This window comes from Alligator sinensis, unplaced genomic scaffold, assembly GCF_000455745.1.
Source record: "Alligator sinensis unplaced genomic scaffold, ASM45574v1 scaffold511_1, whole genome shotgun sequence".
Lineage (NCBI taxonomy): Eukaryota > Metazoa > Chordata > Crocodylia > Alligatoridae > Alligator > Alligator sinensis.
In genome coordinates this window covers 1,497,363-1,510,952 of record NW_005842114.1, presented here as the reverse complement: position 1 = coordinate 1,510,952, position 13,590 = coordinate 1,497,363, and the positions used below count along the sequence as shown (strand labels likewise).

Here is a 13,590-nt window from a genome sequence, read left to right as displayed (position 1 = left end):
GCCCAGGCACCCCATCCAGTCTCATGCTCATCATTCCTTGAATAGCCTTGGGTTTGCTTTCAGTTTTCCCCTGAGAGGCATCTAGCAGTTGGGTCTGACCTCCCTCAAAGTGGTAGGTGCTTGCTCCAAGTAGGCTGAGGCATGTGAAGCCCTGATCCTAAGCTTGGCACATGTCAGCAAGAGGTACAGAGGTAGCTGCCTACAACTTCTGCTGAATTCTGGAGGGAGACAGCACGGAGCCTGCAGAGGGAAGAGGAGCATTTGATCTGCAGGGGAGAAGGTGGGATGGTTGCCGCATTGATCACTCAATCCTGGTTTGTCACAGCGAACAGGATCATACGGCCTGGTTGTCCTTGAAACCAAGGCCCCTCTTGCACCACTCTGGCATTGTAACATGGGCATGAACTCCAGCCAGGCTCATTTTCAGGTCAGAGTTGTGAAAGTAAACTCTGGATACCTTTAAGAAACACTTGGATGCTTATCTTGCTGGGGTGATCTGATCCCAACTGACTTCCTGCCCCTTGGGTAAGAGGCTGGACCTGATGATCTCACGAGGTCCCTTCCAGCCCTAATGTCTATGAAATCTATGAAGTGGCCCAAATCAGGTGTGTGACATTTTAAATGTCAGCTATGTCCATCAGAAACAGCACCACAGACATAATTCTTTCCTCGGTCCCCTCCAGCCTTATGACCTTGCTCAGCATCCCACATGCTGGTCCCAGACTGGACAACACTACTGGGCAGGTGTCTTTCCAGTCTGATGTGACTTCCTGAACTATTGGCATCTGTGGTGCAGCCCTGTACCTGGTCAGGCACTGGTTGGCAATGGTTGGAGAGAAAATAGCATCCACCCCTTATAGACAAAAGGCTTGGTCACAGCCATCCAGGCCTAGAGCACTCTGTGGCTAGGGCTCTACAATGTGCTCTGTCTGGGGCTGGCAGAAGACAAAGCCCAGAGGGGGCAGATTCCTGTCTGCTACAGCTACTTTGCATGGCCCAGGTGATGCAAAGTGGCCCATTCTAGCAGTAGGTGGCCAGCAAATGCCTTCTGAGAGGGGTAACTCTCACAACTGTAAAACTGACAGAAGTATCACAGCCACCTCCAGTGAAGAGAAAAGGAAGGCATGCACTGGGGGAAGCAGCTGCCAAACAAGGGATTTGGGGCTTGTAGTTGTAGACTGTAGCACCTCAATTCCATCTATGCCCTTTATTGGATCTAGTCTATTAACAATGTTGAGGTACTTGGGGACCATAGAGATACAGTCCCGGGAAGTACTTCGGAGAGAGCTAACCCTGGGCCCTGGTGTCTAAACCACATACCTGGTATGATGAAGGCAGTTGTTGGCAGGTGTGTGTTCTGCACAGTGTTCTCATTGGCAACCAGATGGATGCTGACCTCCCTGGCAGTGTTCCCTTTTGTGCTTCTCATGACCTCCATTTCTGCTCTGCCATCCATAACCATGTGCGGACATGTAGTAGAGATCTAGAAAAAAGCCAGTAGGGATGGGGTCTGGTTAGGGCTTGGATGCTGTGAACTCAAGAGAGGATCAAAGATAGATGGTATGAGACGGAACACCTCGCAGTCTCTTCCAGCAGGAAAGACTACAAAGACTATTAAGTCACTCACAACAATAGCTGTCCCAATCTCTCCCACCAGGAATTGCTGCAGAGAATTTTATGGTAGTACTAAGCAGGGAGAAAAAACAATCAGTATATGGCAGACACCTTACTTTTGTCTTTGCTAAAGACCCCACTGAGATCACAAAACATCCATTTTCCTGGCATTTTACTTTAAGTTCTTATGAAGGGAAATATTTAACAGCTTGAAATTTTAATTAATTTTCTTCTCAATTTTTAGCACAACAGAGCTCTGTTCAGATCCCTTGATTTAAATCTGGCTGCACAAAGCACTCTCCTTGTCTGAGTGAGGGGCCTACATTTAGGGACAAGCTATCAAGACGCTTACACATCCAGTGAGGTCAAACTTATTTTGTTAAGAATTCCAGTGGGGAGGGTAGACAGGAAGGTCGATAGCAGCCAAAGGTTGGATCCAAATCAGGTTCCATGTACAAAATGGAGATAATAATAGCTCTAGTTTTCTTTCTAGGACACCAGATAACTAAGGACTATGCTTAAAGAAGGGGTGGCCAACCTCTGACATGAGTGACACGAGTGGCATGGGCAGCCTGTGTGTGGTATGTGAGAGATTGGGGAGGGATCAATAGCACAGCTGCTGGTAGGCAAAGCAGCAGAAAGCAGAGCAGGAGATTGGTAAAGAAAGGGGATCAGAGTGGTACTTGGGGAGGATGGAGGTCTAATTTGTGGTATATCTGCCAAAAAGGTTGACCTCCACTCAGGTTAAAAGGTGCAATGTAAATACAAAATAGATTAACAAAGAGCAGCAACACTGTCACGGAACAAATACCTGTAGCAAGTAGCAGATCAGAAAGGTCAGATGCTGCAGAGCTGTGTGGATCAAACAAGGGTGCCAGGCAACCTCTCATCAATACAACGGTCAGCTGCCTATCAAAAGAAAGGACTATGAAGTGCCAAGTCATTGCCCTCAGTCCAATGACCTGGAAATCAAGTTAGGTTTAGCAAACACCAAGCGCTTTGGGAACAAGACTCGCAAAGAAGTGCAGACAGGAGAGAGTATCCTGCTTCCACAACTGGTGGCGGTGGCAAATGAGATACAGCACTTGCCATGCTGGGCATATTGAGCATACCAGCTTATGAGCGTGTTTCTATATAACAGAGTTCCTACATACCTCTACACATTTAATGACTTTTTTTTTTATACAGAATTTATAACATCTCTTTTCCCTTAACAGCAAGGAAAAATAGCCGATAAGGCTATAGTCTTTGAACTTTACAGTTGGAGCCTTGGCTTCTGACCCCACTGCTTACATCACCTTATAGCTAAAAGATGGGGTATAAGAGAATTTGTGGGCTTAACGGAGGAATTATTGGGTGCAGTTCTTTGGCCTGTGTTCTACAGGAGATCAGATTAGAGGTTCAATATGGTTCTTGATAGCTTTAAAACATTAGAACAACTGGACTTTGGAAGCCACTCCAAACAAAAATAACAACTTCATTAATATAAAACCTTGTGAACAGTGCTCCACAACCATATGCACCAGTAGATGGCACTTTTAAGTTTTACATATATACACATATATTTAGGTTTATAGTTATAATGATAGTCATAAAGAGCTTTTATATGAAGTTCTTACAAAATAATCATGTCCAGTTATTTGAGTACAGGAAGCTGAGAAAAAGGCAAGTACAACTGTATGGAAAGTATTGCCCCTGCCAGAAACTGAAATAGTATTTTATTTTGCTTCTTGTGGTTTAAAGGTGTGTCTATGATGGTAATAACAAAAATATAAAATATAAGGTTGCACAGGGCACTCTTCTTATCCCTTTAAGTTGAGGATTTGCTGTAGTAGTTGGATATTCTCTTTCTTTTCTCCACCAAGGATCTTATTAGGTATCTGGACTGAGAGACAGAGTCCCCAACCAGTGGGAGATACAGCCTCTAATGCCCCTCCAGAGTGAATATATAAATTACATTTTTCAACACCAAAGGTTAGATGTTACAAAAGCATCTAACTAAGGTAGAAGCCTAAATCCCACTGAAAGCCAAAGGGAGTTAGGTGCTTAATCAATTTAGGTGCTATGGTAAATTCCATTAGGCATCATCTTTTGACACCTAAATCTGCCCTCAGTCTGATATTTGAGTTTTGTGAACAATATGGGTTTTGCAAAGTCTAATCTGGATCTCATATTTTTATGATTATTATTAATTTCAGTGGATTTTTTTTCAAATAAAGTATCTGCCTTTGGATGTCAGAAACTCCAAACACAACAGCATTTTGTGCTAGTGCAGGACAACTCTGGAGCGAAGAAAGTCCTAAATATAAAATGAAATAAAGCAACCGAAGTTCAATGTCTAACCTGAGCCATAGTCCAGCAGCAAGACTGATGCACTTCACCTCACTTTCATGAGGAAGACCAGCACTGTAAATACAAAAATTAAACAATAACATGGGGAAAAACCAAGAACAGTCAGATGACCAAGGTGGACCTTCCACTGGGTTTCTGCACAGAGGTGAGTAATGATTTTCTCTGCTTAAAAATCCCAAATTCTCTAATTAAACCCCCTCCAAAATCTGCATTTTTCCATGATTAAAATAAAACACCACTATATATAGGTATTGGTTGAACACAATATTCTTTTGATACATTTACAATTTTAAAGCAACCTGGAAGCCTAATAGTGCCTCAATCATTATAATAAAATAAATTCTAAACACCTATATATATTGGCATTTGATTTTGGTTTTATCATCGAAAATCAGAGCTCCTCCTGCCCCCTTTGCTCACCAAGATGTAGGACCAACTGCAGCTGTCCCCCTTGCTGCTTTGTGGCACTGGGCAGCCCTGATATGCCAGTGACCCTCATTTCTGACCCACAGCACCCTGGCCCTGCCAGTGCCCCTCACTCCTGACCCACAGTCTCATGGCCCTATTGGTGCTCCACACTCCCAGCCCACAGCTCCCTGGCCCTGCCAATGCCCATCACTCCCAACCTGCTGTCTCCACAACTCAAAGGGGAGAGGTGTTCAGGAAGAATGGTTGCTCCTCAAGGGAGCGATCCTGAAAGCACAAGCAATGTCTCAGAGGAAAGGCAGCAAAAGAGCACAGCAGCCCCCTTGGCTCTGCAGGGAACTAGTGGACCTCCTGCATCTAAAAAGAAAGGCCTATAATGGATGGAAGGTTGGATCCACCCCAAAGGAGGAGTACTCTGCACTGGTCCAGACCTGTAGGAAGCAAACCAGGAAAGCCAAGGCTGCGACTGAACTCCAACTGACCACACATATTAAGGACAATAAAAAGTCCTTTTTTACACATGTGGGGAGCTGGAGGAAAAGTAAGGGTAATATTGGACCCATGCTAAACCATATGAGTCAACTGACAACTGACGCCCAGGAAAAAGACAACCTGCTCAACAGGTATTTTGCATCGGTTTTTCACCAGCCCCAAGGGACGGCCCTGCCCAATACAATGTGGGACAGCCACAGTGAGGGAGAACTATTACCCCACATCAATGTTGACCATGTGAAGGAACTATGTGAAAGGTTGGACACCTTCAAGTCAGCTGGCCCAGACAGCTTACACCCCAGAATACTTAAGGAGCTGTCAGGCATCATAGCTCAGCCACTGGCACGGATCTTCGAGAACTCGTGGCACTCAGGCGAAGTGCCCGAGGATTGGAAGAAGGCCATTGTGGTGCCAATCTTCAAGAAAGAGAGGAAAGTAGATCCAGGGAACTACAGGTCCATTAGCCTGACCTCCATCCCCAGGAAGATCTTGTAGAAAATCATCAAAGAGACCATTCTTGACAAACTGGCTGAAGGCAACTTCTTGAGGGATAGCCAGCCCAGGTTTGTTGCGGGTAGGTCTTGCCTGACCAATCTCATCTCCTTCTATGACCAGGTGACATATCACCTGGACAAGGGAAAAGACATTGACGTCATATATCTCAACTTTAAAAAAGCTTTTGACCTGGTATCCCATGATCATCTTATAGAAAAACTGGCCAACTGAGGCCTCAGCTACATCACAGTCCGCTGGCTGGGGAATTGGCTTTGAGGTTGGACCCAGAGAGTGGCAGTTGACAGAAGTCGATCATTGTGGTGTGCTGTGACCAGCGGGGTCCCCCAAGGCTCTGTCCTTGGGCCTATCCTTTTCAACATCTTTATTAACGATGTGGACATTGGTGTCAGAAGCGGACTGGCCAAGTTCGCTGATGACAACAAACTTTGGGGTAAAGCATCCATGCCTGAGGACAGGATGGTGATCCAGGCCAACCCTGACAGGCTCAGAAAATGGGCGGATGAAAACCCGATAGCCTTCAGCTCTGAAAAATGCAACGTACTCCACCTTGGGAAGAAAAACCCGCAGAATGCTTATCTTGCTGGGATCCTGTGACCCCAGCTCACTTCCTGCCCCTGGGGCAGGGGGCTGGACTCCATGATCTCCCAAGGTCCCTTCCAGCCCTGATGTCTATGAAATCTATGAAGACAGGTGGTTCATAAGAATTTCACATCCAAGAGAATTTCATTATACTTGTTTGTAGGGTTGAGGTAAGCATGCATCAGTGTTGCCAATTCTTACAAACTGATTACAGACCATGCAATATTTGGCATCTGTCTTAAGGCCTCAGCTTCTAGTCACGTGACAATGCAAGACTCTCAGCTTTCATTTAGCACAGCAGTGGTTAGCCATATGAGTCTGAAGCACATAGAAGGTAGGGCAGGGTGCCACATTAGATACCAACTGTTTCAGAGAGATATGCAACTTTCATAGGCAACAACCTACTTTGTCAGATGTTACCTATGCTGGTTAGTGTCCAAATTGTCACCCTGCTCTACCTTCTGCCTCCCTTTCATTAAAACAAACAAAGGAAAAGAAAACAAATTTGAGTAGCCTCAAATATATTATTTAAAATCTAATAATTTCTGCATGCTTGGTGTTGCTGACTACCACTTTACTAGGAGTTTTAATCTCACCACTGCATTAACTATAAACCTGTTCTTCACATATAACTCACAATGTCCCATTCCCTTTGGACAATGTGCCATATGTCAAGCAAATGCAAGAATTGGGTCCAGTTCCAAAGAGTGAATCAGAGTCTCCCAAGGAAAGATGGGGGAACTTGATACTGTCATGACCCAAGGGTATGACTTTGTGTGTGCTTCAGCACTGCAGAATTATTTCCCGCCACGAGGAGCTTTCTTTGCACGGTGCAATTCTCAGTTGCATAGAGAAAACCCCAGTGCAAAGGAGTTCCCACCATTCGCATGCAAATTTGTGTCCCACTATTGGCTGTTTCTAAATTATTCCCACGTGGCGGCTAGCGATTGGCTTGCTAGCCATATAAGAGGCTTGAGCGGTTTCCACCCAAGTTGGAGGACTCCACAACCATCTGGAGAAGGAGGACGACTTCACATCTCGTGAAGAGCTCTAAGCGCACTGTGGAGCCTAACAAACCCAGCGTGTGCCTTAAGAAGGATATAGGGGCCTGATCAACCTCTAGCCTCTCCCTGTCGCTGCCTGATCCCTCGACGTACCCTTCCCTGCGCGCTTTCATGGAGAGTCACCTTTTGGACTCTCATCGTGGTATCCAGAACTCTTTCTGGGTTTAAGAGGCTCGAGTTTTCTACGGGTCTTGTTCGAGCGAGTTTTGTAACTGTAACTTAAGCAAAGTTTTTCCCTACCTGCACCGTGACCATCTACGGTGTAAGTAAAATAATCTTTAATCAACCGCTACGCGTCCGTGCCTAATTCTAGTCCGCCATGCGGAATTCCCCGACCCACGTGCCAGGGCTGCTGGCCACAGCCCGTCGCGCGCCCCTGAAAGCCTCGGACCGCTCCCGGCACAGATACTATGGGCTGTCCAGCTTGAACACAGAAGCAGACTGACTTCTCAGATGCATGGTGCAACGATGAACGGAGGAGTGTGTTTCTGTGGTACATTCTGCCATGAATGGAGTCAGGGCAGGTGGAAAGGGGTTTGCGGCTGATCTGAGCTTGGTTGAAGAACGCATGCTGATCCATTTATGCAGTGTGAAGGCAAAGAATTTGCAAAGGTTATGGTGGGCTGGAGAGTGATCCTAAGGGCACACTCTCCAGCCTTCCCTTCAGTTAGCATTTTCACATGCTCTTCAAAAAGAGCTAGCAACTTACTGTTATTAATCAAACCCGAGATTAGCACTCAGAACAGCAGGTCACCCGGGAATTCACTACCCAAGGCCCTAATTTCAGCAAAATGCTCTCATAAAATGTTGCCAACACTTCTAATTTTATCACAAGACTTGATCATTTGCTGTGTTTTTCCCCTTAAAAACCCAGTTCCTGGAGTCAGGTGACCATGTGAGTCTCAGCTTATGTTTTATACAAGTAAATTAAAAGGCTTGTTGTTCTGGAACAGTTTGAAAGTGTAACCCCTGGAGATTTAGAACCCAAAAAGCAAATAGAAAGAATTCAGTAGTTGTGGGGGGAGGAGGTTGTGATTTTTTAATACTTGGGGTTGCCAATGCTGCTTTAAATATGAAAAGTGTCCCTGACATCAGGGGGGCTAGTGAAGTGCATAAAGTGAGATGTGTTCAAGTCGCTTGCTGGTTCAGACACACTTCAGTCCTGCGTTCCATAGCAAATAGGTGCAAATAAGAAGTACAAGTTTTTAGAACAGAGGTTCTCAACCCTTTTTTTAGAATCAAGACAAGCCTCAGAAAATGCCAACTCTTAGTTTTCACTTGATTTTTGACTAGAGAAAAATAATACAGCAATTCTTCTGTTGCAAAGAACTCAGAAAGACCACAACAGGGCAGAATGGTCTTAACACTATGGATTCCTGTCAGCAGCCTGTAGGTTATCTTGTGAACCACGTTTGCACACCTAACAGTGCTAACGGACAGTGTGTCATCCTTAAAAAGATCTCAAGGCACAGTGGTTGAGAGTCATTGTCATAGAAGCTATTTAAGGCCATGGGTATCACCAAGAACAACAGAGGAAAACATGCTGGGCTTCACTGAAGACAGTGACATAATTCCCATGGACTTCACATGCAATGTTCTTTAAAAAAAAATAAACAGCCAGAAGATATTTCCTGAAGCAAAATAACCTTTGTGTTTCAAACGTTTTCATCTCCCTTCCCTAACTCAAGGGCTGTTGCTGGCTTACATTTAGCTAATAATTTAAATTTAACATAAATAAGTTTTCTATAGCCCAAGCACAATAGGCATGTTTGGCAAATATCATTGAAATATCCCAATAAGAACAACAGTTTTCAAACTACTACCCATCCCCCCCGCAGTGTTTAAACACCAAATATGGCCTGGGAAAGGGGCTTTTTGTACTCAGTTGTTTAAAATGAAATAAAAGCAAGAAGTAAACAAACAGTCACAAATGACTTACATTTACAGAATTCTTTACTGCATAATAATTGAGGACTAGAGTCATTAGCACTATGGCAAATGCACCATTTATAAAACATGGCTTTTAAGATGATGGTGATTTTTAACCACAAAGATTGTAATAAGTGCAAATGAATAAAGTCTTCTGTAGGAAGGTTCAGGTGGTGGATTTCTGAGGAAGAAAGAAGAGGACAGGTGGGAACGGGAGAAGGCTTGTTGAGAATGGGAAGTGACAACTTTGAGGTCGGACTCTGCCTGTTATACTTGTGACTGAATGTTGTCCTCACTACTACCAGTACTACTCAAACACTACCTATGGCTAGAGGCCTGTGGGATTCTCCTTGGTAGTGTGAAGCCATTAGGAAACATCTCTCATGCATCAGTCAGTCCCAGTCACTTCAAAGGAGCTGCTTGTGTTATTATCTGGGGGCTCCAATCTTACTTGTAAAGTCAGTTGCAAAACACAATTTAAATGGAGCAGGATTTAGCCCTGAACTCTTGGGTTATTATAGAGGTTCCACTTTGGCTCTTTATTAATAAGCATCACACTTTGTTTTCACTAAGAATAACTCTCTACTAAGAATAACTGAGCTCCCTGAACAAATTATAGGCCAGACTCTAAGTGGACTTAGGCACTTAAAATGTGGTTCTGTTCCACCCTGCTTGAGTCCCTAAAGAACAGTTAATGCAAACAGTGGGTGGGCCTTCCTCTTCCTCAAAGCTTTTTGACTCAATGTTAAGAGTCAGACAGTGGTGTACTGCAAAAGTAGATGCACCAAGGAACTTGCAGGTATTTAAACAAGGTGGAACAGAGCCATTCAACACTATTTTTCTGGCGGTTGCAGTAGAAGAGGCATAGAAAATGTGCTGACGCGTGCATCCTTGTATGTGCATGAGGGGTGGGGACAGAAATCCCTTGGGCTTTATTATCTTGCCCAGGCAAGATAAGCTGTGTACTGGGCATTTATCACCCAACTGTTGCGTGAAACCTCACACTGCTGCTCTGACAAACAAACAAAACTAGAGCCAAGACTGCATGAACAATCAGCAGAACAATGTAGGACTCTACCTCAGAAACTCTGTTCAGACACACACTAGCTCTTATCTTGGCCGCTCAAGAGACCAAACAAATGTGGTTGCTGGAAAGAGGAAGCCTTCTAAGAACTGGCTTTAGCCCAACTTCTACTAGGAAAGTTCATCACAAACAGGAAAACTATCCAGGAAAACTTTCACCAAAACATTTTTCACTGGAGGGAAAGAAAAAAAAGTGGATGGGAGATTTCCAGTCAGTTTGGGGCACTACAGTGCTCTGGGCCACAGATACAGGGTTTTCCAAAGTTGACATTTCTGGTTTTGATGCACATGGCCTGCTCTCATTTTTGTCAAGACTTGCATTCCCTGGAAGCAAGCCAGTATCTGATCAAAATGTGCTAATTACAAACATCACTAAAATGGCAACTATTTATCCCCTAGTTTGATGCTAGTCACTGGTTTCCTGTTACCTCCAACTAAAGAATCATTAATGAGGAAAACTCAGCAGAACATGTGAACATCCTGTTTAACTAGCCTGGCTGTTATCACACAGCACTGGCACCCCCACATTTTCAAAAGTCATGAGCCTGGACTCAAAAAGTCATGAGAGTGTAACCAACCATACACATTAGGTGAGGTTTGTTTCAGAGCCTTTAGGGTGCACTTGAGTCATATTTTCAGACTTTTCTCCACAGTTGCAAATTCAAATGGTTTTAAATGAACATTGAGATTCTTGTATGATCAGTTACCTCCAGAACTGGGGATTTAACAAAAAGTGACAGATGCAGTAAAGCTGCAAGTTGGCCACATATGACTGCCGAGCTGTTGTCTTCCACTGCCAAGGCCAGATGTTTAAACAACAAGGTCCGCTTTCAGAAATGCACAAGCACTTGCAGGTATGGTTCCTCCAGCTCTGCACACAAACAGATAGTTCAGCCACTGGGCTATGCATCTGTGTATGTGGATGCTCAGCCTATCATCCTGCAGGCTGCACAAGGATCTCTCTACCATATCAAATCTAGCTCCACATTAAACACATGTGTAGAATTCACTGCCTTTTCATATCAGTCTGGGATTTACCAGTTAATACTGGTAATCAAAGCAAAGTCCCCCCCCCCCAAAAAAAATTATCTGGCAGGGAGGGCTGAAACTTGCATTTATTTTCATCACCATTGTATTTGCTGGAGGATATTTATTTTCATTTCTAAGTGGCATGAGACATTCTTTATTGCACTGGCTGACTGCTTGTCCTGCACCGGGTTTTTTTTTTTCTGTAATTAGGAGTGCCCACAGCACAACAAGGAGGGAGGGAGAAGAAAGGAAGAAAAATGGCTGTCTTCAGCATCAGGATCAGAAATGCCAACTAACAAAACAAACTTCTACATTAAAAAAAAACCTTCAGAGGAAAGTCAGGTTAAGAAACACTTTTCTCCCCCGTCAGACTTCTGTCCTGTGATGTCCCTGAGGGAGAGCTGGCAACCCAGCTGAACCTTGCACCTGTGAGTTTAAAGGCAGGAACTTTTGTTGTCTGAAAGAAAAGACCCAGCAGAGCTAATGCAAGGCAGCAGCTGAGTCCTAGGTCTCTTTGCACTTTGGAAGTTAACAGGGACCAGAGCACTCCGCCCTGTTGGTGAGGGTTACATTTACGTGTGCCAATCTGTTAGTGTAAGCTTCCAGCTGATATTGAAAGCCCTATGTCCACCTCTGCTCTGGACATTAATAGCTCTGCTTCTTGCTTTCCAGGCTCCACTCTGCCAAGGAGCTCCCTGCTTGGAGTAATTCTTACCATGGCCCAGACTCCACCAACATCTGGCTCAGGTGCTTAGGGCAGTGGTTCCCAACCTTTTTTTTCTGTGCCCCGCTGCTGGGAGCATGGAGGCACTGGCAGCCTGAGGGCAAGGGAGCTCCCAGCACGTGGCATAGCTCATCTTTTCTATGCAGGACCACTGGCATTGGCCCCACGACCCTCATTTGGGTCATGACCCGGGGTTGGGAACCGCTGGCTTACAGCAATTTCCTCCCTTTCACAACAGGTCACACCTGAGGGGCTGCTCTGGGAAAGCAAGCCATGGGGCAGTTCACAGCTACTCTCCCCCCCCTGCAGGAGGTGTTGTGAAGTATAACATGGAAGCATCAATTTACACATTCTACAGGCGTTTGGCCAAAAAAAGGATGAGTGTATGGTGGACAAGGTTATTTAGATAAATGTGATATCTTTTATTAAACCAACTGAATAGTTGGAAAAATTGTTCTTTTCAAGCTTATACGGTGACCTTTGCAAGTATAACATAAGCCCACCAAGCAGAAGCATCAATGGAGGCTTAAAATATTGTCCAGAAACATTTTTTTAAATTCCATAGTTCCTTTGAGTCACCCGTAGTTTTTCTATTAAATAACCAAGGAAATAAATCCAGACTGTGTCCTAAAGGGACTGCCATTTTACCTATAAACTAGGAGATTTGCAGTGACCCAGATATCATGCAGGGGTGTAACAGTCCTAAGTACTGGGCAGTGGGTTTTCACACCATGTTTGAGAAACACAAACAAGAAGGAAAATTCCACAGCAGGCCTGGTGGGAACCAGGCTCAGCACATGCTTGAAACCCATGGACAACACTACTGAGCATAAGCAACCACGGGCAACATTGTACTCTGCTCTCCCTGTCAACCTGTTTCAACTGTTTAAATTTCCTGCTGCCTCAGCACAAGCAGTATCAGCGGGTCCCACAGACAAACATTACCCATGAACCTGGGCTGGGGACCACCGTTCTAGGAAATCACAGAGGAGCACTAGATCTGGGGAAGCTCCTAACCCAGACTCTCCCACCAGGAGTCACTGGAAGAAACAGCAAAGGCAACCTACAGGCAAGACCATAGTTTGTCCTGCTCCAGCATCCCCCATAAGCAGTTGCTACCTGGAAGAAGGCAGCAGTACTGACTAAGTCCACAAAACTCACTGTTGCAAAAGCTCAAACCTCCCTCCAGCTTCCAGCAGGAGTCAACACAGGGAGAAGCAAATTTCCCCACCCCAGACTGCCAGTTTGGACAACTGGGACAGGTGGGAATTCCCAGTCTGAGCCCGGGAGCCTGCAGTGCAGAACAGGATGCAGGCTGATACATGCCTTAAGGCACACAGTTTACATACCTCCCCCCCCATCTGATACAATGATTTGTGCAGAGATAAAATGCTTTTACTTCATTCCTCACAAATGTCAGTCCTAAAATGGTCCAAAGCAGGCTCTCTGCTCCATCATCCGGTTTAGAGTGATATATAGTGTGTGTGTAGTACATACACATGCTCATGTATATGTACACACATACATAGGCATGCAGTAGTAGCAGGGACAGACCTGGCTCTTCTGAAGGAGCTGGGATGAACTCTGCGGGCTCCCGCCCACCGCCCGGCCCGGCCCGGCCCAGACCCGCTCGTCCCTTCGACGTTCCCAAGCGCCGGGCCCTGCCCTGCCTTGCCCCGGGGCTGAGAAGTGCCGCCCCCTCCACGGTCCCGGGCCAGAGGGGCACCACACGGGCGGGGCGGGGCGGGGCGCAGGCGGGGGCCCCGCGCCCGGGGCCCTGCT

General features: G+C 45.4%; 1 protein-coding gene across 4 annotated transcripts in view; it reads right to left on the bottom strand.

Moving 5' to 3' along the window:
* Nucleotides 1-13,479, bottom strand: part of L3MBTL1 (L3MBTL1, histone methyl-lysine binding protein) — a 42,237-nt gene extending 28,758 nt beyond the window's left edge. For 2 of the 4 annotated variants that reach the window (XM_025205404.1, XM_025205403.1), the window contains exons 1-4: nucleotides 13,363-13,471; nucleotides 3,958-4,020; nucleotides 2,426-2,523; nucleotides 1,321-1,483 (exon numbers count right to left, since the gene is read on the bottom strand). In XM_025205404.1, coding sequence (XP_025061189.1) covers nucleotides 1,321-1,462 — 142 coding nt within the window. In that variant the 5' untranslated portion in view covers nucleotides 1,463-1,483; nucleotides 2,426-2,523; nucleotides 3,958-4,020; nucleotides 13,363-13,471. Of the gene's footprint in view, nucleotides 1-1,320; nucleotides 1,484-2,425; nucleotides 2,524-3,957; nucleotides 4,021-13,362 lie in introns of all 4 variants that reach the window. The other 2 variants (XM_025205402.1, XM_025205401.1) reach the window with 2 other exon arrangements.
* Nucleotides 13,480-13,590: the final 111 nt, after the last annotated feature.